The sequence below is a fragment of the Podarcis gaigeae genome, assembly GCF_964106915.1.
Source record: "Podarcis gaigeae genome assembly, chromosome: 3".
Lineage (NCBI taxonomy): Eukaryota > Metazoa > Chordata > Lepidosauria > Squamata > Lacertidae > Podarcis > Podarcis gaigeae.
In genome coordinates this window covers 118633944-118654303 of record NC_139680.1, presented here as the reverse complement: position 1 = coordinate 118654303, position 20360 = coordinate 118633944, and the positions used below count along the sequence as shown (strand labels likewise).

The following is a 20360-nucleotide window of genomic DNA, read 5'->3' as shown; positions in this document are numbered from 1 at the left end:
AGGTGGGGGGGAGCTCTGTGTGCGTATGTGCTTTTTTGTGGGCTGTGGGGAAGTGGTTTCACGGGGAGAAGGGCTAGGAAGGAAAGGGAGCCCATGCACGGTAGTCTTTTAAATATTTTTATTCAGATTTTTCAGATAAACAAAAAGCACGCAGTAGCAAACAAGACGCATTTAACAAAGCCTGACAAGAAACTTAGTTCCAGTCCTGCTTGCAGATGCACAGAAAGAAAAACCCAAATAGCAACAGCAATTATGGAAGGCCAAGAAAGATAATATCTAGAATTCAAGCTATAGGACACACAAAAAGGTATACCAGTCCATAATGGATGATGGAGATCTGGAGGAAGGACTGCTACCTGCGATTGCAAAACAAATGGAAACCAAATAACTGACGGCAAGACTTTTGATTTAACCCCTCTCAGTTGTTTGTTAACACTTTAGGACGCTTTCTGTGACTGCCAGCCACCATATGTGGTTCCACCATCATCACCAATCCCAGCTTAGTTTATAGATCCTTATAGAACACATTTTGAGCGATTTCTGGAAAGAGCAATAGCAGCGCTAGACCTGGGGGTGGAGGAAAAAATTGTTGCATAGCAGTCCTCTTGACCATGCTACAGTTATTAAAGTGTACACTTCAGGGCACCTGTGAGCCTACCCTCAGGTGCCGAGATCTGCTATACAGAGCAACACTCCTTCCTTGCTCTTTCACACATGTACTGGAGTTTTTATGAAGCCAGGGCAGGGCCATGATTCAGCACCAGGCCCCAGAGCCTCTACAACATGCTCTAATCCCTCCTGTTGCAGCCAGGGGCCTGGGAAGGTTTGATCCTTCCTTGCTTTGCCATTCACACAACATGGCTCAATCCTGCAGAAACCCTCACAAGCACCGGCATGAAGCACTCGGAAGAGAACTGAAACCCCACCATGTTGCTGAACGTAACGTCCAAGTTATTACTTATATTATTACCTGGCTCTGTAATCGATTCTAGGGAGCAGCTTGGTCCAAGTAGCTGCTCAGTTTCAAAGCATGGCAGTTCCTATCCCCCAGACCACAACAAGGAATGTGTGGGGCTTCAGCACTCGTCCGGCACATCAGTATCCCCCACCTTCCCCAGAAATAAAAGGGGAGCGGAAACAAACTATTCCAGCTGCCACAGCTCTGGTGCCTTTCCAAGGCTATAAACACACTTAAGTAGTTAAACTTAAGAATCCCAAATAACAAATCTAGGTATTGCATGGCCAGGAATTTCCACAGCCAGACTGAAGCAGGTGGTTAATTATATGCCCAAGACACTTCAGAAATATGCAGCCACAGTGACTGAGTGCTGCATTTTGAGAACAATGGGTTCTTGCACACAGTTGTGGAACACGGAGCACAGCCTTGAAGGCCTGCTGTGAAGAAACAGTGTTATTCACTTGCTCTGTCTTGAAATACTTCCACGGCCCTCCAGATTTTGGACTCCAATGTTGCCCTTTTTGTAGGGCAAGAAGACAGAAGAGTTCTTCTTCTCTGTGGTGACTACAGGCTAGAGGAATTCTCTCTAGTGAGTTTCCACTTCACCGTAGTACCTGCCTCCGTCCACCGGGAAGCTCTCCCCCCTCTCACCTCCCCGCCGGCACCCTCATGGCTAATGGCCCCCCTCTCTTTCTCTCTCTCGGCAGGTGCAGCAGGTGCAGGTGTTTGCTGATGTGCAGTGTACGGTCAACTTGGTGGGCGGAGACCCCTACCTGAACCAGCCGGGTCCTGTGGGGGCCCAGAAAGCCTCTGCCGGCCCCCAGACCCCCCAAGCCCAGCAGAAAAGCCTCCTGCAGCAGCTACTGACTGAATAACCTGCTTTTCAAAGGAATGTGAAATTTAAATAATAAGACATAGAGATATATATATAAATATAAATATATATATATATTATATTTTTCTGAGATTTTTGATATCTCAAAAACTTGCAGCCATTCTCGTAGTGTTTGGAGCAAAAAAAAAAGTTTCCCCTCCCCTTTCTTTCTTTTTTTTTTTTAAAAAGGTAATGATGGATGTCGCAAAGTGACAAAACAGTTGAGCCAAAATGACAGATGATCCTTATTTTTGTAATCAGTTGCTGGCTTCTTCTTATCCCTGATGGAGGTTACTTGGTTTTAAGGGGTGGGGGGGAGCGTGTTATGAGAGCGAGTGGGGGGCGTCTTGCTGGGGGGGGAGGAAGGGGAGTCGAGTTCTCAGTTTCAGCTGGATCTGTCACTGATTTGCGTCTTCAGCGAAGCAGGAATTGGGTGAATAATCGCACTCGTCTCGTCTCTGGGATGTTTTTAGCTGTTCTTAAAAAACGCACACGCCCTTGACTGACCGCCTTCCCCTCCCCTCCCAACCCGTTTGTGCAATCAGCTTTTTCTAGCAATCGTGAGTTTGTCGGTTTTAAAGAAATAATCATGATGATGATGATGATAGAGTATTTTGACCCATTTTTTTCCATGTTTTATGCTGGTATATAGACGGCCTCCTTAGCGAAAAAAAGGCCTCTGTGTATCTGAAAAAAGGGGTGGGGAGCTCGTACAAAAAGCTAATATAATAATTTTTGAAAAGACAGACACACAAGTACAGTTTGGGGAATAATTGCAATATTTTTTAGGGGTCGGGAGGGCTGGGGAGCAGTGGCTCGGGGAGCAAAACGCCGAGGGTCGACGCTGTGCCATCGTTCCTTTCATTTCGACAGGGTTTGTGATGCGGTAACCCTTTGGAGATGAAATGGGAGGGGTTCACAGCAGGAGCCTGCAGCAAAGTTGCGTCCTTGGGCTACTATTGTAGATAAAATTCTTATTAAAAATTAAGCAGTCCTCTCTCTCTCTCTCTCTCTGCTTTGATTGTGTTTAACAGCCAAGGTAGCTTAAAACTATTTAAAATAATATTGATGATGATGATGATTATAATAATAAAAAAGGCAATTCTCTGTGGAACGGGAGACAAGCTTGTTCTTTGCCCCCTCTGAGGCCTTTTCAGTGTAAATAGCTCAAACCTCTTGTATAAATTGGTTTCCTTCTCTTTTTAGTTTTGGGGTGGGGTGGGGTTGCTCTTAAATAGCATTGCTTTTGGACACGGGGGCGGGGGAGTTATTTCTTTCTTTCCTCTTTCTCTTTCTGAAATTTTGTTGATGTGTGAAAACAAAACTGTGTAGCTTTTTGTTAATTGAATTTGCAAGAGTTTAAAAAAACAAAGAGACAAAGTCGGTGGCTTATGTTGCATTATTGCGTAAAAAGGACAAGGTGGGGGGGAGCTCTGTGTGCGTATGTGCTTTTTTGTGGGCTGTGGGGAAGTGGTTTCACGGGGAGAAGGGCTAGGAAGGAAAGGGAGCCCATGCACGGTAGTCTTTTAAATATTTTTATTCAGATTTTTCAGATAAACAAAAAGCACGCAGTAGCAAACAAGACGCATTTAACAAAGCCTGACAAGAAACTTAGTTCCAGTCCTGCTTGCAGATGCACAGAAAGAAAAACCCAAATAGCAACAGCAATTATGGAAGGCCAAGAAAGATAATATCTAGAATTCAAGCTATAGGACACACAAAAAGGTATACCAGTCCATAATGGATGATGGAGATCTGGAGGAAGGACTGCTACCTGCGATTGCAAAACAAATGGAAACCAAATAACTGACGGCAAGACTTTTGATTTAACCCCTCTCAGTTGTTTGTTAACACTTTAGGACGCTTTCTGTGACTGCCAGCCACCATATGTGGTTCCACCATCATCACCAATCCCAGCTTAGTTTATAGATCCTTATAGAACACATTTTGAGCGATTTCTGGAAAGAGCAATAGCAGCGCTAGACCTGGGGGTGGAGGAAAAAATTGTTGCATAGCAGTCCTCTTGACCATGCTACAGTTATTAAAGTGTACACTTCAGGGCACCTCTGAGCCTACCCTCAGGTGCCGAGATCTGCTATACAGAGCAACACTCCTTCCTTGCTCTTTCACACATGTACTGGAGTTTTTATGAAGCCAGGGCAGGGCCATGATTCAGCACCAGGCCCCAGAGCCTCTACAACATGCTCTAATCCCTCCTGTTGCAGCCAGGGGCCTGGGAAGGTTTGATCCTTCCTTGCTTTGCCATTCACACAACATGGCTCAATCCTGCAGAAACCCTCACAAGCACCGGCATGAAGCACTCGGAAGAGAACTGAAACCCCACCATGTTGCTGAACGTAACGTCCAAGTTATTACTTATATTATTACCTGGCTCTGTAATCGATTCTAGGGAGCAGCTTGGTCCAAGTAGCTGCTCAGTTTCAAAGCATGGCAGTTCCTATCCCCCAGACCACAACAAGGAATGTGTGGGGCTTCAGCACTCGTCCGGCACATCAGTATCCCCCACCTTCCCCAGAAATAAAAGGGGAGCGGAAACAAACTATTCCAGCTGCCACAGCTCTGGTGCCTTTCCAAGGCTATAAACACACTTAAGTAGTTAAACTTAAGAATCCCAAATAACAAATCTAGGTATTGCATGGCCAGGAATTTCCACAGCCAGACTGAAGCAGGTGGTTAATTATATGCCCAAGACACTTCAGAAATATGCAGCCACAGTGACTGAGTGCTGCATTTTGAGAACAATGGGTTCTTGCACACAGTTGTGGAACACGGAGCACAGCCTTGAAGGCCTGCTGTGAAGAAACAGTGTTATTCACTTGCTCTGTCTTGAAATACTTCCACGGCCCTCCAGATTTTGGACTCCAATGTTGGACGCATTATGCCCCCGATTACCAGCTACTGGGACTCAGGTGGGCGGAATGCTGTTGCGCCCGTGTCCAGCTTGCAGGCTTCACACAAATTAGCTAGTACTGTGGTCAATGGGTGTTACAATCCAAAAGAGTCGGGAGAGTAGCAAGTTGGCAAAGGCTTCTTTTAACCAGTTTGCAATCCCTAAGAATACTGCTAAGTTTACTTGGGCACCTTTGGTGAGTGATTCTGTCAGAAACGTTTTAAGATTCCAGTAAGGCCTTTGAGATTCCTACATACTTGTGAAAAGCAGACAACCACCCCAACCCATTTTCCAAGCCTTTACCCCCCCCCCCCAAAAAAATGGCCTCCTTCATTGTTCGATAGCCCACTTCTGAGCTTAGCACAACAATCAGTTACAGATAGGTAGCCGTGTTGGTCTGCCATAGTCAAAACAAAAAAAAATTCCTTCCAGTAGCACCTTAAAGACCAACTAAGTTAGTTCTTGGTATGAGCTTTCGTGTGCATGCACACTTCTTCAGATACACACTTCTTCAGATACAGTGTATCTGAAGAAGTGTGCATGCACACGAAAGCTCATACCAAGAACTAACTTAGTTGGTCTTTAAGGTGCTACTGGAAGGAATTTTACAACAATCAGTGTCAATGAGCAAGCTTTGTTTTCATAAAAGTATAGCATCAGTCCAAGAGACAAGTATAACCTCCAGTTTTGCCTTACAGCAATCTACTTGGCTGTCCCCTCCCATGTGTGCAATCTTGGCGACAATGCTAATAAAGGAAAAGGAATTCCTAGGCAACAAGACATAAAACAGAGTGGGGGGCATGTGGCCTTGCAACTGTGGTAGGCCTCCAACTTTCCTCTGCCCCAGCCAGCGTGGCTGCAGGTCAAAGATGATGATGCGAGTTGACCCTCAAGATGTTGGCATGTAAGCTCCCCCACTGCTTCAGATGTTGGAATTCCTAGCCAGCCCAGACCACTGGCTACGCTGCCAGCAACACCACCTGTGAGGCCACAGATTTCCCCCCCCCCCCCAGCCCTATATTTTTTCTCTCTAATGTGAATACTGCTGTCAGCTTTCAAACCCCCAAGAATATTTTAGCAGGCACAGATCAATGTCACCCAGAATCCTGCCTCTGGTTTTTTCATCTTTAAATTGATCAATGTGTGCATCAAGAGTTTCCTCTTAAAATAAGAGAGGCGTTTTATGCTAAAATAAAAGAACCCCAGCTCTTTATCAGTCTCAACAAACCCTTCTTTAATCATCTGCAGAGACGCACATCAGTTGAAACCACAATTGCCAGCAACATGCAATGAAAAGATGGTTCCTGATTCAGTTATTGCACTTCACCATGGTACTGCAAATTGTCCACAAACTCTCGGCCACAAGTGCCTACCTGAGAACTGGACTTTTCTTGGCCAGTCCTGAATAGGGCCAGAAATACATTAGATCATTTCAGCAGTTTGAATTTCTTCAGGTACTGGTGTACGTGCTCCTTAGGGTATGGGCGAAGGGCAATGCAAGTGGCAATGTTCTCTGGCTGTTCAATCCACACTTTGTGATCGATGTTGTTTTGCTGCAGTACCTCTGCTAATGCAGTCAATGCACACTCATCTGGGGCCTAAGGAAAGAAAAGTGGGCAGGGGAAGGAAATGAGATTCTTACTGCAACACCCAACATTAAAACAATGCCAAACTGCAGTAGCTTCCACAGTGTTACAGCAGAAGGTCTAGTTCACCTCTGCTTTTTAATACCAGAAGAACTAGGAATCCCAGAAGAAATTGACTTACTATAAAATATAAAATAAACAGCATCAGCTGAGAGCTCTACCAATGCAGAGACTAGGAGCCTGTGACTTTCCACCAGATGCTGCTGGACTGCAGTTCCTATCAGCTTTAGAAGGTACGGCCTATGGGCAGGAACAATGGAAGTTGGAGTCCAGCAATATCTGGAGGCCTGCAGGTTCTCCCTCTTCAGCTTTAGCACAAGGGCAGAGACACAGGAAGCTCTTGGTTCAACTAGCTCAGTATTGTCCACAGACTGGTAGTGACTTGCCAGGATTTCAGACATGGAGTCTCTCCCAGACCTACCTGGAGATTGAAGCTGGACCTTCCGCATGGAAAACAGATACGCTGTCACTGAGCTGCAGCCCTTCACCAACACAAGAAGCTGCCTTATACTGTTGGGCTATCTAGCTCAGTATTGTCCACACTGACTGGCAGCAGCTTTCAAAAGACTTCAGACAAGGAGTCTTTTCTCATCCCTACTTGGAGATGCCAGAGATTGAGCCTGAGATAGAGCCTCTGCCACTCACCTGCAGGCCTTCTCTGGCACTGTTACTTCCTGCATGCCCCCTGAAACAGACAAGCTGCTGTTGAAAAGAGAGTTGCCCCAAAGCACTCTGCTAGAGCTCCCCTCTAATCCTCCACTTTGCCACACGGTGTTAGAAACTCCCATGGTTCTCAACGCATTTTGCAACAGGGAATTTCATTAGCGCAAGCTCTGGGTGCAATACCGGGCCTAAGATTTCAGATTAAAACTGCAGGGGGAAAGGAAAGAAGGACCCTTTTCTGCCTCCCCACTTCCAGCTACTCTCTGAAGACTGGAGAAGAGGCCCTTTTAAGAATATATAGGGGGTGGGCAGAGGAAGGACTAGACCATGTGAAAAATGAACACAACATTTTAGCTGCAGTTTATTTTCAGTTTTGTATTCTTGTTATAAAAAAGTGCACCTGGACGTTCCGTTGTTGCACCCACAACCTAGGTTTAGGATCCCATTTAACTCCTAGCTTTCATATCTCTGTTTCTAATACTGTTGCCACAGGAGTGACTCTTGATTACAGGGGGCTAAAGGGATGAGAGACAGGTTACCCACCCCCACGCCATGTTATTGGGGAGAGGAAGACTAACTGGCCGTTCTGGGTGTTTCCCTCACAGGCCAATGCTGAGCTGGAAGACTGGTGGGCTAGCAGTCCTGCACAAAGCGACACAATCCCCACCGATTTACTGAAGAACCAAGGAAGGGTCGTCATATCAAGCCAGGACACTGGCATGTCCAATTTGGTATTGCCGACACTAGCCAGTAGACGCAGGTGGCGCTGTGGGTTAAACCACAGAGCCTAGGACTTGCTGATCAGAAGGTTGGCGGTTCGAATCCCCGCGACGGGGTGAGCTCCCGTTGCTCAGTCCCTGCTCCTGCCAACCTAGCAGTTCGAAAGCACGTCAAAGTGCAAGTAGATAAATAGGTACCACTCCGGCGGGAAGGTAAACGGTGTTTCTGTATGCTGCTCTGGTTCGCCAGAAGAGGCTTAGTCATGCTGGCTACGTGACCCGGAAGCTGTACGCCGGCTCCCTCGGCCAATAAAGTGAGATGAGCGCCGCAACCCCAGAGTCGGTCACGATTGGACCCTTGACCTTTACCTTTACCCTAGCCAGCAGCAGAGTCTCTCCCAGCCCTACCTGGAGTTGCCAGTGGGGCCTGAACCTGGGGCCTTCTGCATGCAAAGGCAACTGCTCTCCCCCTCTGGGACTACAGCCCTCCAGATGTGGCTGGCTGTAACTCCTCAGCCATCTCTGACCACTGGGAAGTACTACCCTGGGGGGGTTGTCCTTCTAATAAGCCAAGCGGCCAAGGTTCGAATTCCCGCCCAGTCATGGAGCTCACCGGGTGACCTCCTCTTAGCCTGGCCTACCTCGCAGGGTTGTTGTGAGAATGAACTGGGTTGGGGAACTACGTGCGCCACCTGGAGCTCCTTGGGAGGAAAAGGTGGTATGTAAATACATAAAAAGCATCTTAAATACATAAACAGCATCCTAGACAGGATCTTAAAAAGCAGAGACATCGCCTTGACGACAAAAGTCCGTGTAGTTAAAGCTATGGTTTTCCCAGTAGTGATGTATGGAAGCGAGAGGTGGACCATAAAGATCGCTGAAGAATGGATGCTTTTGAATTCTGGTGCTGGAGGAGACTCTTGAGAGTCCCATGGACTGCAAGAAGATCCAACCTCTCCATTCTGAAGGAAATCAGCCCTGAGTGCTCACTGGAAGGACAGATCCTGAAGCTGAGGCTCCAAGACTTTGGCCATCTCATGGGAAGAGAAGACTCCCTGGAAAAGACCCTGATGTTGGGAAAGATGGAGGGCACAAGGAGAAGGGGACGGCAGAGGACGAGATGGTGGGACAGTGTTCTCGAAGCTACCAGCATGAGTTTGACGAAACTGCGGGAGGCAGTGGAAGACAGGAGGGCCTGGCGTGCTCTGGTCCAGGGGGTCATGAAGAGGCGGACACGACTAAACGACCAAATACATAAACAAAGCCCATCCCCCCCCTCACCTCGAGCACGACGGTCCTCATGCTGCCGCCCTGGGCCAGGTAGGCCGCCGTGTCCGGGTGCTGGTAGTGCGCGTGCACCACGGCCAGGGCCGCGTGGCAGGCCTGCGCCACCGAGGCGCCCAGGGGCCACGAGAGGGGCTCCCGCCGAAGGTCCCCCCTCAGCACCACGTACTGAACCAGCGCCCGCGCCGCCATCTTGCCCCAGGTAGGCGGGGGGCGCGGCTCCCGGAAGTCCGGGATCCGCCAATAGGACGGCGGCGAACGGGATTCTGGGAGGGGAAAGGAGAGAGAGAGAGGGAAAAACAGGACGCCAGGAAGGGGGGTGGGAAATCTCCACAAGAGGGCGGCCATCTTGTTGTACGGAAAGTCCGGCTCGAACGGAAGGAGGCCGCTCTGAGTTATCATTCGGAAGCGGGACAGCGTCGAGGACGCCCCACGCACGCGAGCGCGTGACGCACTTCCGCCGCTGGGCGTCGCGCGGGGTTTTCGAACGCGGCGGTTGCCGAGGAGACGGCGGCCTGTTCTTCCGGCGAGGGAGGCCCTCGAGTTTCCCTGTCAGGTCGGCCAGCCGGGGCTCGGCGAGGCGGAGGATGGACGGTGGCGGTGAGTGAGGACGGGGCCGCGACCGGTTCCGGGCATGGAAAGGGGAAAAGACGCCGTGATCTGTGTATCTGTCTGGGAGTCAAGGAGGAAAGGCTGACGGCAAAGGGGAGTCACTGAACGCTCAAAGAATTCAAAATATAGCGGTATATAGGTAGGCAGGTAAAGAGATTAAAAAGCTATTGAACGCTAATAGAATTCACTATGTGTATCTGTAGGTAGATAAAAAAGCTATTATACGTTAATTGCATTAAATCTATATGTGTATATAGATTAAAAAACTACTAAACATTAATAGAATCCAATATATATACTGTACAGTGGTGCCCCGCAAGACGAAAAACCTGCTAGACGAAACGGTTTTCCGTTTTGGAGGCGCTTCGCAAAACGAATTTCCCTATGGGCTTGCTTCGCAAGAAGAAAGCCCATAGGGAAATCTCCGGGGACCTCTTTTAAATGCTAGCGGTGGGGAGCAAAGCCTTTCCCCCCCCTCCAGCCTTCAGAAGAGGTCCAGGAAGGCCGGCGGGGGCCGAAAGGCTTTGCTCCCCACCGCCAGCATTTTAAAAGCAGTCCGGGATAGCAGGGAAGCGCTTCCCGCTATCCTGGATGGCTTTTTGAAGGACCTCTTCTGAAGGCTGGCGGGGGGCAAAAGTCTTTGTCCCCCCCTGCCTGCCTTCCCGGGGGCTTTTAAATCGCCCCGGGACAGCGGAGAAGTCTCCGCTGTCCCGGGAAGGCAGGCGGGGGGGGGGGGGAAGCAAAGACTTTCGCCCCCCGCCGGCCTTCAGAAGAGGTCGGGGGACAGACTGTCCCCGGACCTGGTCTGAAGGAGGTTTCCATAGGAACGCATTAATTGATTTTTAATGCATTCCTATGGGAAACCGTGCTTCGCAAGACGAAAAACTCGCAAGACGAAAAGACTTGCGGAACGAATTAATTTCGTCTTGCGAGGCACCACTGTATATAATAATTATAATAGTAGTAGTAATAATAATTTATTATTTTTACACAGCCCATCTTTTAACAACAACATTTAATTAATTAATTAATTATACCCTACCCATCTGGCTGGGTTTCCCCAGCTACTCTGGGCAGCTTCCAGCAAAAGGTTAAAAATACATTAAAACATCAGTCATTAAAAACTTCGCCAACCAGGGCTTCCTTCATCAGATAGTTGTTTATTACCTTGTCATCTGATGGGAGGGTGTTCTACAGGGCGGGTGCCACCACCAAGAAGGCCCTCTGGCGGTTCCCTGTAACTTGGCTTCTCACAGGGAGGAAACTGCCAGAAGGCCCTCGGCGCTGGACCTCAGTGTCCGGGCAGAACGATGGGGGTGGAGACGCTCCTTTAGGTATAAAAGTATAATCTATAGATAGATTTTTAAAAGCTATTAAATGTTAATTGAACCAATATATATATATATATGTATCTCTATAGATAGGTAGCTATAACTATTAAAAAGTTTAAAAGTCTTACATCATGGATGCCAATTTTTCTTAATGGGTAGGGTATAAATTATAAAATTATTATTGTTGACAATTTTATTATTTTTATTTCTTTTTGTGGTTTCTTGGTTTGTTTTGCAATCAAATAGAGGACAAATTAAATAAACAAGCCACAGGCGGGTGGGGCACAAGAGGTGTGTCCTCTAGTCACTGATATGACAGAGGAAGACCAGAGAAGAATCGTAAGAGCCGGATCAGGCCAGCAACTGGTGCTCAGGAGCATTACTGCCTCAACTGTGGAGGGCAGAGCACAACACACCTTGGCATGTTGTTTGTATGAGCCTGATTTATCCCACGGATGCTTCTAAATACAGTGGTACCTCAGGTTACATACGCTTCAGGTTACAGACTCCGCTAACCCAGAAATAGTGCTTCATGTTAAGAACTTTGCTTCAGGATGAGAACAGAAATCATGCTCCGGCAGCGTGGCGGCAGCAGGAGGCCCCATTAGCTAAAGTGGTGCTTCAGGTTAAGAACAGTTTCAGGTTAAGAACGGACCTCCGGAAAGAATTAAGTACTTAACCCGAGGTACCACTGTACCAGTTTCTGGAAGCAACAGGAGGGGAGAAAGGGCTCTCATGCTTGGATCCTGCTTCTGGGATTCCCATAATGGGCATCTGTTTAGCTACCATAACAAGGTGCTGAACTATATGGGCCTCATTTGGCCTGATCCAGCAGGCTCTTCTTCCAGTCTTAACTTAAAATTAGAGAAGTTAATTCTCACGAGGTGAATTTAATGGCATGTTTTGCATTTGTCCAGTGCACCAAATATGCAAATATACTTTGGTTATTATCTCTGCAGTAGAAACAAATGGATGCTGCTGCCATTGACTTGCATTGTGGTTCTTTGCAGGTATCTTTTCCCACCTGGAAACGCTGGAAGCTTCTGCCCGCAAGAAACAAAGGGAAAAGAGAGAACATGAGGAGAATGTGGACAGAATGAAAGCAAAGATCAAGGAACTGAGGCGTCAGAGAGATTTGCTGAGGGCCAAATTGGAAGTGTGTCGTTCTCAAGTAGGTGCAAGGTGCACCGTGAACCATGGTGAAGTTTAAGCCTATGGCAGCACACGGTTGCATGCACAAGTGGGGAAATGTGCGAAAATTAAATACTGTACGATCAAGTCAGAACAGTTGCTTATATTTATTTAAGCAACTTAACATTCTTGACTTAACCCTTAAGGAAATTGGGTATGCATAAGAAATCTTTCTAGAAATCCTAGACAGAAGCCTCTGCTGTGGTGCCTTTTTGTAGTTAGAAATGTCCAGATTCATACATCTTCAACAGCACTTGAACTGGTTTCTGCTTGTAGTGCCAGACATGCCACCTAATAACACCTGAGCTTGTGGTCTTTTGTAGATTGCTGGAGTCAAAGACAAAACCCAAAGTGGTCCTCTGACTTCTAAGGCTACAGAGATTCAACAAGTCCTTCTGGAGTGGAAGACTGAGAGCGCCAAGGAGTTACTACACGTCTTTCGTCTGACAGGTGATCTCCTCAGTTGTATGCTGCTTGGCTAAGGCTTTGCTGGGTGGAGTCTCCTCCAAGTCATTTTTTTCTCTAATAATTCAGCATTTGGCACCTCTGCTGCAGAACACAGAGGTTGTGGGGTGGTGCATCCCTACTTGTGTCGACCTTTTTTCTTAGTTTTTATTGTAAATGTAAAAAGTATACAAAAAGTGTTGATGAAATAGGCATTCATCACACCATAAATAACAAATAAAGGGGGAGAAGGAAAGCTTTTAGTTCTAATGAAAAGCATCTTAAACTCTCTTCAGATTTTTCATTATAGAAATGACTTGTTTGTCTGTGAGCTTATTTTCATACATTATATCTCTCTTGTATGGCTATAATAAATTAACATACATAATAGCAACATCCCAAATTCCAAAAACCATCCGGACACAGGATAAATATGTTTATTTCTATAAGTAGTTCTTGACATTTTACTGTGGTCAAAATAACACACATTTCAATAATTCTTCCAAATAATTTAAAAGCATATTTTTAGGATCTATCGGTATTTCACAATTTGCTTAATACCCTTTCTTTATAGCAGCTGTTTGTGTGCGTCATTCTCCTCTTAGGACTGCTTCTTATGTATCCCAAACATTGGGGGTCCTCCTGAGCACCTGAGGGTGCAAGCTCCTTTCTTTTCCAGTGACAAGGCCTTTGAGTCTAGAAGGCCAAAAAGGGAAGAGAAAGCTTGGAACCAAGCAGACGCAGACAGTAGCTGGGCACCCTGGATGTTTCATGAAACGCGGACATGCCAGGATCAAAAATAAGAAATAAATTGGCACAATATTAGAGGAAGCTGGAAACTGTTCATCATCTGATGCTCCTCTACACTGTAAAGGAGCAGTCTAAATACGCCTGCTTTTGTAAATCTGATTTGTCGCAATACAGAGTTTTTTTCTAGGCCTCAGTGGGAAGCTGACCAAGCAAGGAGTCTGTCTGTGCATCAGCACTGCCTTTGAAGGCACCTACCTGGACTCTTATTACCTGGACCTCCACATACACCAGCCAGTCCGGATCCTGCGCCACTCAGTGCCACCCTTCATCCCCTTGGAGCACATCACTCGCAAGCATTTGCAGACAGACATCAAGCGCTTCTTGTCTGTGCTCTCAAACCACCTGAACGCTTACGCTGGGAGAAAATTCCAGGCAGATCAGTTACAGGTAGGAGAGACCCTATTTGTGCACTCCAGAGTCAATGTGTGTGAAATGGGAAGCAAGGTTTTTATTCAGCTGCGCTGCCTGTTCACTGTAATTGAACGATCGGTCAAAAGGGAGAGCATTACTGAAGGTCAGGGTGGGTGGAGCTGCTGTCGTCTCAAAACTCTGCTTTGCCTTGAGGCTTCTGGCTGTTTCCACCATGAGGAGTCAAGGCCAGGTGCTCCTGGCCAGTTGCTGGTACAATTTGTGTTTCAAACCATGTAAATCATGGTGCAACCCACAGGACTTTAGCACAGCAGAATTTAGGGCAGGAATTGTGATTTCCATTTGTTTAAGATGAGAAAATGAAAAATGAAAAAACCCCAGAACACATTAAAAATACAATAACCAAAATTTAATTATTTCTGTTTGGCTGTCTGTAAAAACCCTGAGCAAGATCATACATGGATACCAAGTACCTAGAACTTTGCAGAAGCACTGCCTGCTACTTGCTAGTCAGAAAAGGCTTTTCTCCATTACATGGAAAGTAAATGGCCCTTGTGTTTGGTTTACAGGTTCATATTTTGCACAATAATGACTACAATTCATGTTAAATAAGCAATCCGTATAATAACTGACCTCAAAATTGCACTTCTGTTTTTTAGAAAGCAGATTTCAAGTCATGCTATGTTGTCATGCATTCAGTTTTAAAAGCATGATTACAGACAAGGATATGTGTGCTTAAATTACAAAAGATGTTTTCAAACTGATTATGTTTAACGGACACTTAATATAACTGAACTTTTTTAAAATTCTGTTTTGAATGGGTAAATATTACTGATTTTGCCTTGGCCCACTGACCCCCTTCATGTGAGCTTCAGCGTGGACAATGTCTTCAGACCAGGCCCATGCAGAGGAGGGAGGCAAGCCTCTTACCCTGGGCCTCAGAGGTCTAAGGCGGCCGGGGACCCCGCCAAGAGCCGATTGCTTTTTTTGAGCTTCAAACTGTATTCTAACAAGGCCTCGGATAAGCTCTGCACAAGCCTGCTTTAGACACTCCTAATATGCACTATGCAGGCTGGCCACTGGGTGGCCTTGGACAAGTAAGCTTTGGCCTCACAGAGCTCTACACAATACTTAATCCAATAATAATAGAGATCCTGCTAAGGGCCATGATCCTCAAAGTGATACTCTGCTGGCTGCAGGGGGAAGCCTAGGTTCTTCTCTCTGCAGCTTTGTTTTCTCTCATAAAGGACATGGGGCAGTATCCAGCCAACATGCTCCATCATTTCAAGGATTTCCGCTTGCGCAGTGGAACTCCACCCTCCTCCTCCCATGCCCCCTAAATCTGTTCTGTGGATTATCTCAAAAATCTGCAGTGGATTTGGGGAGTGTGCAGGGAATGCATGGTGGGTGGGAAGTTGCATTCTTGCACTGGCAGAATGAGTTGGTTGGATACCACCCATGGGGTTGGAATCCACCAAACAGTCACTGATTCAGCTGCTTTCATTTGCCTGCAACCCATGCCTGTTGTTAGCCGCTCTGTGGATTATCCCTCATGCCCACAGAAATGGGAGCAAAAGGTTTCCTCTGTGATTGAAGGCCAGTTGAGTAAAACCATCCAGTTGGATCAAGCAAGATGCATGCAAAAGGGGAGCCTAGGAACACACCGTCCCAACTTGCTCAGTGGCAGCCCAGGAAAAAAGCTGGATTTTGAGTGTGGGACTCAGTGCATCTTCCCCCAGAAGGAGAACAGTTGTATCCAACACAAGATTGTTTTGTCCAACACCTCTGGTCAGGATTAAGCCAGGGAGCGAGATTGAAACCTCATTCTCTCTTTACTTTCTCCCCCACCCCCAAACAACAACAACCTCCTGGAATAAGAACTGTAATTTGAATTGCATTTCCAAATCCGGCACAAACTTCGATAACCTCTGAATAAGGCAGGGTGGTGCTTTAGAACAAACTTATCCATCCACACATTTGGGAAAGCGGTATGTGGTGTTTTTTACAGTGGTTGACCTTTGACGACAACCAGGCTGCTGCATGCAGAGCTGAGCTTTTCCTACAGATCTTAGTGGTTCTACAGTTGCCTCTCCTTACTTGCAGGAGCGTTTTGCTGCTTTCCTTGAAGGACATTTGCAGGGGAATTCCTTATACAACCTACTTAAGTTTAACTACGATGTGGCAGAAGAAGATCAGACTTTCCCATTCACAGCAAAACTAACTTACGGAGATCCTATGAGTGCCTTCCCAACCGAGGTCACTGTTGCATGTAAAGGTGAGAGAACTGCAGCTTGGGGTTGGTAATCTGCTATATACTTTAGAAAGTTGTTTGTCCGTCTCCCTCTGCCTGTCCGTCTGTTCTCTATGCGTCCGAAAGCAGCTTAAAATACCATCGCCCAATTTGGTTCCTGAGGTGTAGGTGCCAGTTTTTGTCTACTTTTGAATATCGTCTGGCGCTATATTGATTCAAGATGGCAGACTGAACCATTCCAAGTGCCACTTATTTGGGCACCTCTGAAGGTAATCGTTGCCCAAATTGGCATGGTCCCTGAGATGAAAGAGAGGATTTTAGTCTATATTTGGATATTGGCAGACACCATTTTGATTCAAGATGGTGGACTGAACGGTTCAAAAGTGCACACCTCTTAAGATATTGTTCATGCCCCTGCTGGAGGAATCTTCTTCAGAAGAGGACTTGGCAGTTCCCAGAGCAAATGTTACAGAGGAGCAGGCGGTTTCTATGGGCAATGAGACAGAATAGGGAGATGCAGATACGAGGGGTCATGGAAGCCCAACCTCCAACATAAGGCACAGGGTTCCTCTGCACAGAATCGGAAGTGAAGGCTGAGCTTCAACGCTCACATGAAAGGCGAGGCAAAGAGTCTGCCTACACCTGTAAAAAGCTCGTGGATATCTTGATGTATTAAGCTAGGATTTGATTGTGCAAAAAAGAACCAAAGAGGTGAATCTTCAAATACTACAAACTCCTAATAGCCTGGCCAGTGGTCAGAGTTCTAGGATATGTAGTCCAGTATCATGTGGAGGCCCACAGGTTCCTCACCCGTTTTGTGCAGTCCTCTGCAGAACTCATAGAAATAGTATATAAAGGTAAAGGGACCCCTGACCATTAGGTCCAGTCGTGACCGACTCTGGGGTTGCGGCGCTCGTCTCGCTTTATTGGCCGAGGGAGCCGGCGTACAGCTTCCGGGTCATGTGGCCAGAATGACTAAGCCACTTCTGGCGAACCAGGACAGCGCACGGAAACGCCGTTTACCTTCCTGCCGGAGCGGTACCTATTTATCTACTTGCACTTTGACGTGCTTTCGAACTGCTAGGTGGGCAGGAGCAGGGACCGAGCAATGGGAGCTCACCCCGTCGCGGGGATTCAAACCGCTGACCTTCTGATCGGCAAGTCCTAGGCTCTGTGGTTTAACCCACAGCGCCACCCGCGTCCCTAGAAATAGTATATAGAGTGTGCCTAAATAGCATAACACATTTGCATGAATTACATTTTCTGGGTTTGTGTTTTAGTTGCTTCTTCCGAAGAGTTCTTACACTCAAGATATGTTGCTGTAAGTGTAGAAGACTAGGGCTTTTAAAATAAACAATACTATCACTTTGTGAGGTTCCCCTGGCTGTCTTTCCCTATACTCCCATTTACTTCATTAAATGCAAAAGATAAACATTCCCCCTTTTTATGAGTGTGTGAACAAGCTGTGAGGATGAGTGGATGGCCCTTGGTCTCCAGGGAATATGCATGCAACCCAAAAAAGAGAAAGAAAGGTAGTTGCAGGGTGCCTTTTCCTGCTAATGATGTAACCAATGAAACCATCCTTATAGAGGCCAGATTAGCTTGTGAAAACGACATGTTGAGAAACTCCTTTTGGGATATATTCTCTCTCCACCATGTGTAGATATTTGGGACTTCCCCAGAGTCTGGAGGAAATAAGTTGTGTTGGGGAGGGAGGCTAGCTGTTTTGTACTGTAACCCTCTACTCTTCCTCCCACCCGCTTTTTCTTCTTCAACAGAAAATTCTCCAGCCTCTATGCTAGACATGGCGGCAGTTCATATGCCCCTGTTCCAAGAGAAATCTCTTCATGAAGCTTTTCATTGCATCACAACCTCAGAAGAAAATCAGAGCCCATCTTCTTTACTGGGTTTGCCTGCCCCTTCCACGGGCGTGACTTCCGATGAGAACACGGCTCTCTGAGATTGCTGCAGTGTGAATTACCTATCAACAATGGCACTTCAAAGTACTGCAGATCAGCCCTACACAGAAAACCTCTGTTCCCTGTGTTTCTGAAAAGATGCCTTCTAAGAAGCTGGCTGTTTGGAGTTCTCTGCCAGCCCAGTGGGAAAAGTGTGCACCTCTAAAGTAGTGTGCGTTATTGAAGCGTGATGGAAGCAGCTACTGGCAAAGGATTCTGCTAGATGCTGCTAATCCAGTTATGGGCGTGGCAGGTTTTTTTCACTTTCGACCTTTGTGCTTTCTGTGACATGTGGGAGTCATTTCCATCCCATATTCTTCCCATGAAAGGGGCCAAAGCGGGTTCACATGGCAGGATTTACACGGGAAACAGCTCTTTTCTTGTATTTCCTTTGAGGCCGGCTAGAGTGTTTCGATGCTGCAATTTTTAATGCAAGGCGCGAGGAAGCTTTTTGGCCACCAACCATCTCCAAAACAGCTGCCAACCATGCAAAAGCAGCTGGAACTACGTGGAGAACCTTAAAATGTAATACTGAGTTTCCTTTTTTAAAAAAAATTAAATGTTTCTACTTTTATAATACGTTCAAAAGCAAATTAATTGCTCACATTGACAGTAATGTGTACTTCACTGGTGAGGATATACAAGAATCTGTAGCATATGTGCTTATTGATATCAATCTTATATTGCTCTTTATAAAAGGCCAATAGTTAAGCTCTAATATTTTGCTGCCTTTTTTTCCTCCTGTTAAGCATCCAGTCTCTGTTAGTTTTGCCATCAGGGAAACCAAGGCTTTTTGGGCCTGTAACCGAACTCAAATAGACAATTTCATGCAATCTCATCTTGAAGCTGGACAAACATCACTCACTTGAGCAGCTTCCCTAAGAGTATGTCTCAATCTTCCCATTTCTGCATGCTAGTTGGCTTTTTGTTATTATTCCACTCTTAAAGTCGTGTCACATCCCAGAGTTAACTAGCTTGGTATTCTGTTTCATAATACCGGCACTAATATATTTGCTAGAAATAAGTTGGTTAAATAAAATTAACTTGTTAGTGCTAGTGGTTGCTTCAGCAGGCTCTTTAATAAGTAGCAGTTGGCTGGTAGCGGCTTGAATTCCAATCAGGCCATGGGGGTGTTTTTTAGCAAAAGTTAGCACTGGTGGACATAACAGAGGTGGGAGGAAGGGTAGGGAAGGTGACACTGAGCAAAATGTTGGGGCAGCAAAGGGCCAGGTGAGCTCAGGATTCCTAGCCCTCTGATTCCATGCATCACCTTATTAATAAAAAAAAATTCCTTCCAGTAGCACCTTAGAGACCAACTAAGTTTGTCATTGGTATGAGCTTTTGTGTGCATGCACACTTCTTCAGATACAGTGAAAGCTCATACCAATGACAAACTTAGTTGGTCTCTAAGGTGCTACTGGAAGGATTTTTTTTATTTCTTTTTTTGACTACGGCAGACCAACACGGCTACCTACCTGTATCTATCACATTAATGCCTCTCTGATTTGTTCAGAGGTGAGACATCAGAGCATGGCATGTGCTGTGGAGACTTGGCTGGCTGGACCTGTGCCAGTACCTTCCAGCTGGGTGCTGGTATGTTCCTTCTGTACAGAGTCCGTCCTGCTCCCAAGGAACATCTTGGACGTGGTGTGGAGGACACCAGACTTAAAAAACTTTGGGACATGGATTTTTCCACAAGAGCACCCTTAACAGGACTCCAGCCATGTAATAGTAAGCCTGATTTACTAAGGGTGATTTCATAACTAACAGAAGCTGGGCAGATGCTTCAAGCAAGCGCACTCACTGGGGCATAATGCAGTCTGCCTCTGAATGCCAGTTGCTGGGAATCACAAATGAGAAGAGCGAGGCTGTTGTGCTCATGTCCTGCTTTTGAGACAGAACAGGATACCGAACAAGATAGGCCACTGGCTTGATCTAGGAGGGCTATTTTGGAATAGGATAAGCACCCTTGTATGTCTTCAGCAGAAGGCAGAGGCATTTGCCTCAGTTTCAGGAGCTTGTGTTTTTACTTATCGCTGTCAGACGTCTTCCATTACTGAGTCTGCAGGATCCCATCTGCAAAGCAACTGGAAGCAAGGGATCCCTCACCACTGGCCTCTGTTACCTGGATAAGGAGATTCTGCATTCAAATAGTTGCACCTTCGAACTTCTGCAAAAGGGGGAATAGGCAAGCAATGTACTGCATATCCTCACTGCCTTGAGACCTTCCGCTAATTGTGGAAGAAAATATCTTCCCATCAGGCTCCTGAGCTCAACACTGCAAGGATAGTGCAGGAGGGCCGTTCTCTAACACTGCCACCCAAACCAGCTGCTTGTTC

General features: G+C 46.5%; 2 protein-coding genes and 1 long non-coding RNA gene across 6 annotated transcripts; 1 reads left to right on the top strand and 2 right to left on the bottom strand.

Moving 5' to 3' along the window:
- Positions 1 to 103: 103 nt before the first annotated feature.
- On the bottom strand, positions 104 to 4730 carry LOC310842194. Its single transcript, XR_014562985.1, has 2 exons — positions 4624 to 4730; positions 104 to 1392 (listed from the first exon to the last, which is right to left on the bottom strand). It is a non-coding gene; the product is annotated as an uncharacterized lncRNA (long non-coding RNA).
- Positions 4731 to 5952: 1222 nt separating this feature from the next.
- Positions 5953 to 9403, bottom strand: PTRHD1 (peptidyl-tRNA hydrolase domain containing 1; the record flags this gene model as incomplete). Its single annotated transcript, XM_083733879.1, has 2 exons — positions 5953 to 6341; positions 9053 to 9403. The coding sequence occupies 2 exons, from the start codon at positions 9401 to 9403 to the stop codon at positions 6171 to 6173; spliced, it is 522 nt and encodes a 173-aa protein (XP_083590005.1). The 3' UTR covers positions 5953 to 6170.
- Positions 9404 to 9527: 124 nt separating this feature from the next.
- CENPO (centromere protein O) lies at positions 9528 to 18739 on the top strand. 4 transcript variants are annotated; one of them, XR_014562777.1, is made up of 6 exons: positions 9528 to 9655; positions 12009 to 12169; positions 12513 to 12639; positions 13571 to 15757; positions 15878 to 16920; positions 17286 to 18739. XR_014562777.1 is itself a non-coding variant. In XM_083733784.1 (6 exons), the coding sequence occupies exons 1-6, from the start codon at positions 9643 to 9645 to the stop codon at positions 18021 to 18023; spliced, it is 915 nt and encodes a 304-aa protein (XP_083589910.1). In that variant the 5' UTR covers positions 9530 to 9642; the 3' UTR covers positions 18024 to 18739. The 4 variants fall into 4 exon arrangements, 2 of the variants coding, with proteins under 2 accessions (XP_083589910.1, XP_083589909.1); XR_014562778.1 differs by having other exon boundaries at positions 9530 to 9655; positions 13571 to 13830; positions 15916 to 16920; XM_083733784.1 differs by having other exon boundaries at positions 9530 to 9655; positions 13571 to 13830; positions 15916 to 16087; positions 17842 to 18739.
- Positions 18740 to 20360: the final 1621 nt, after the last annotated feature.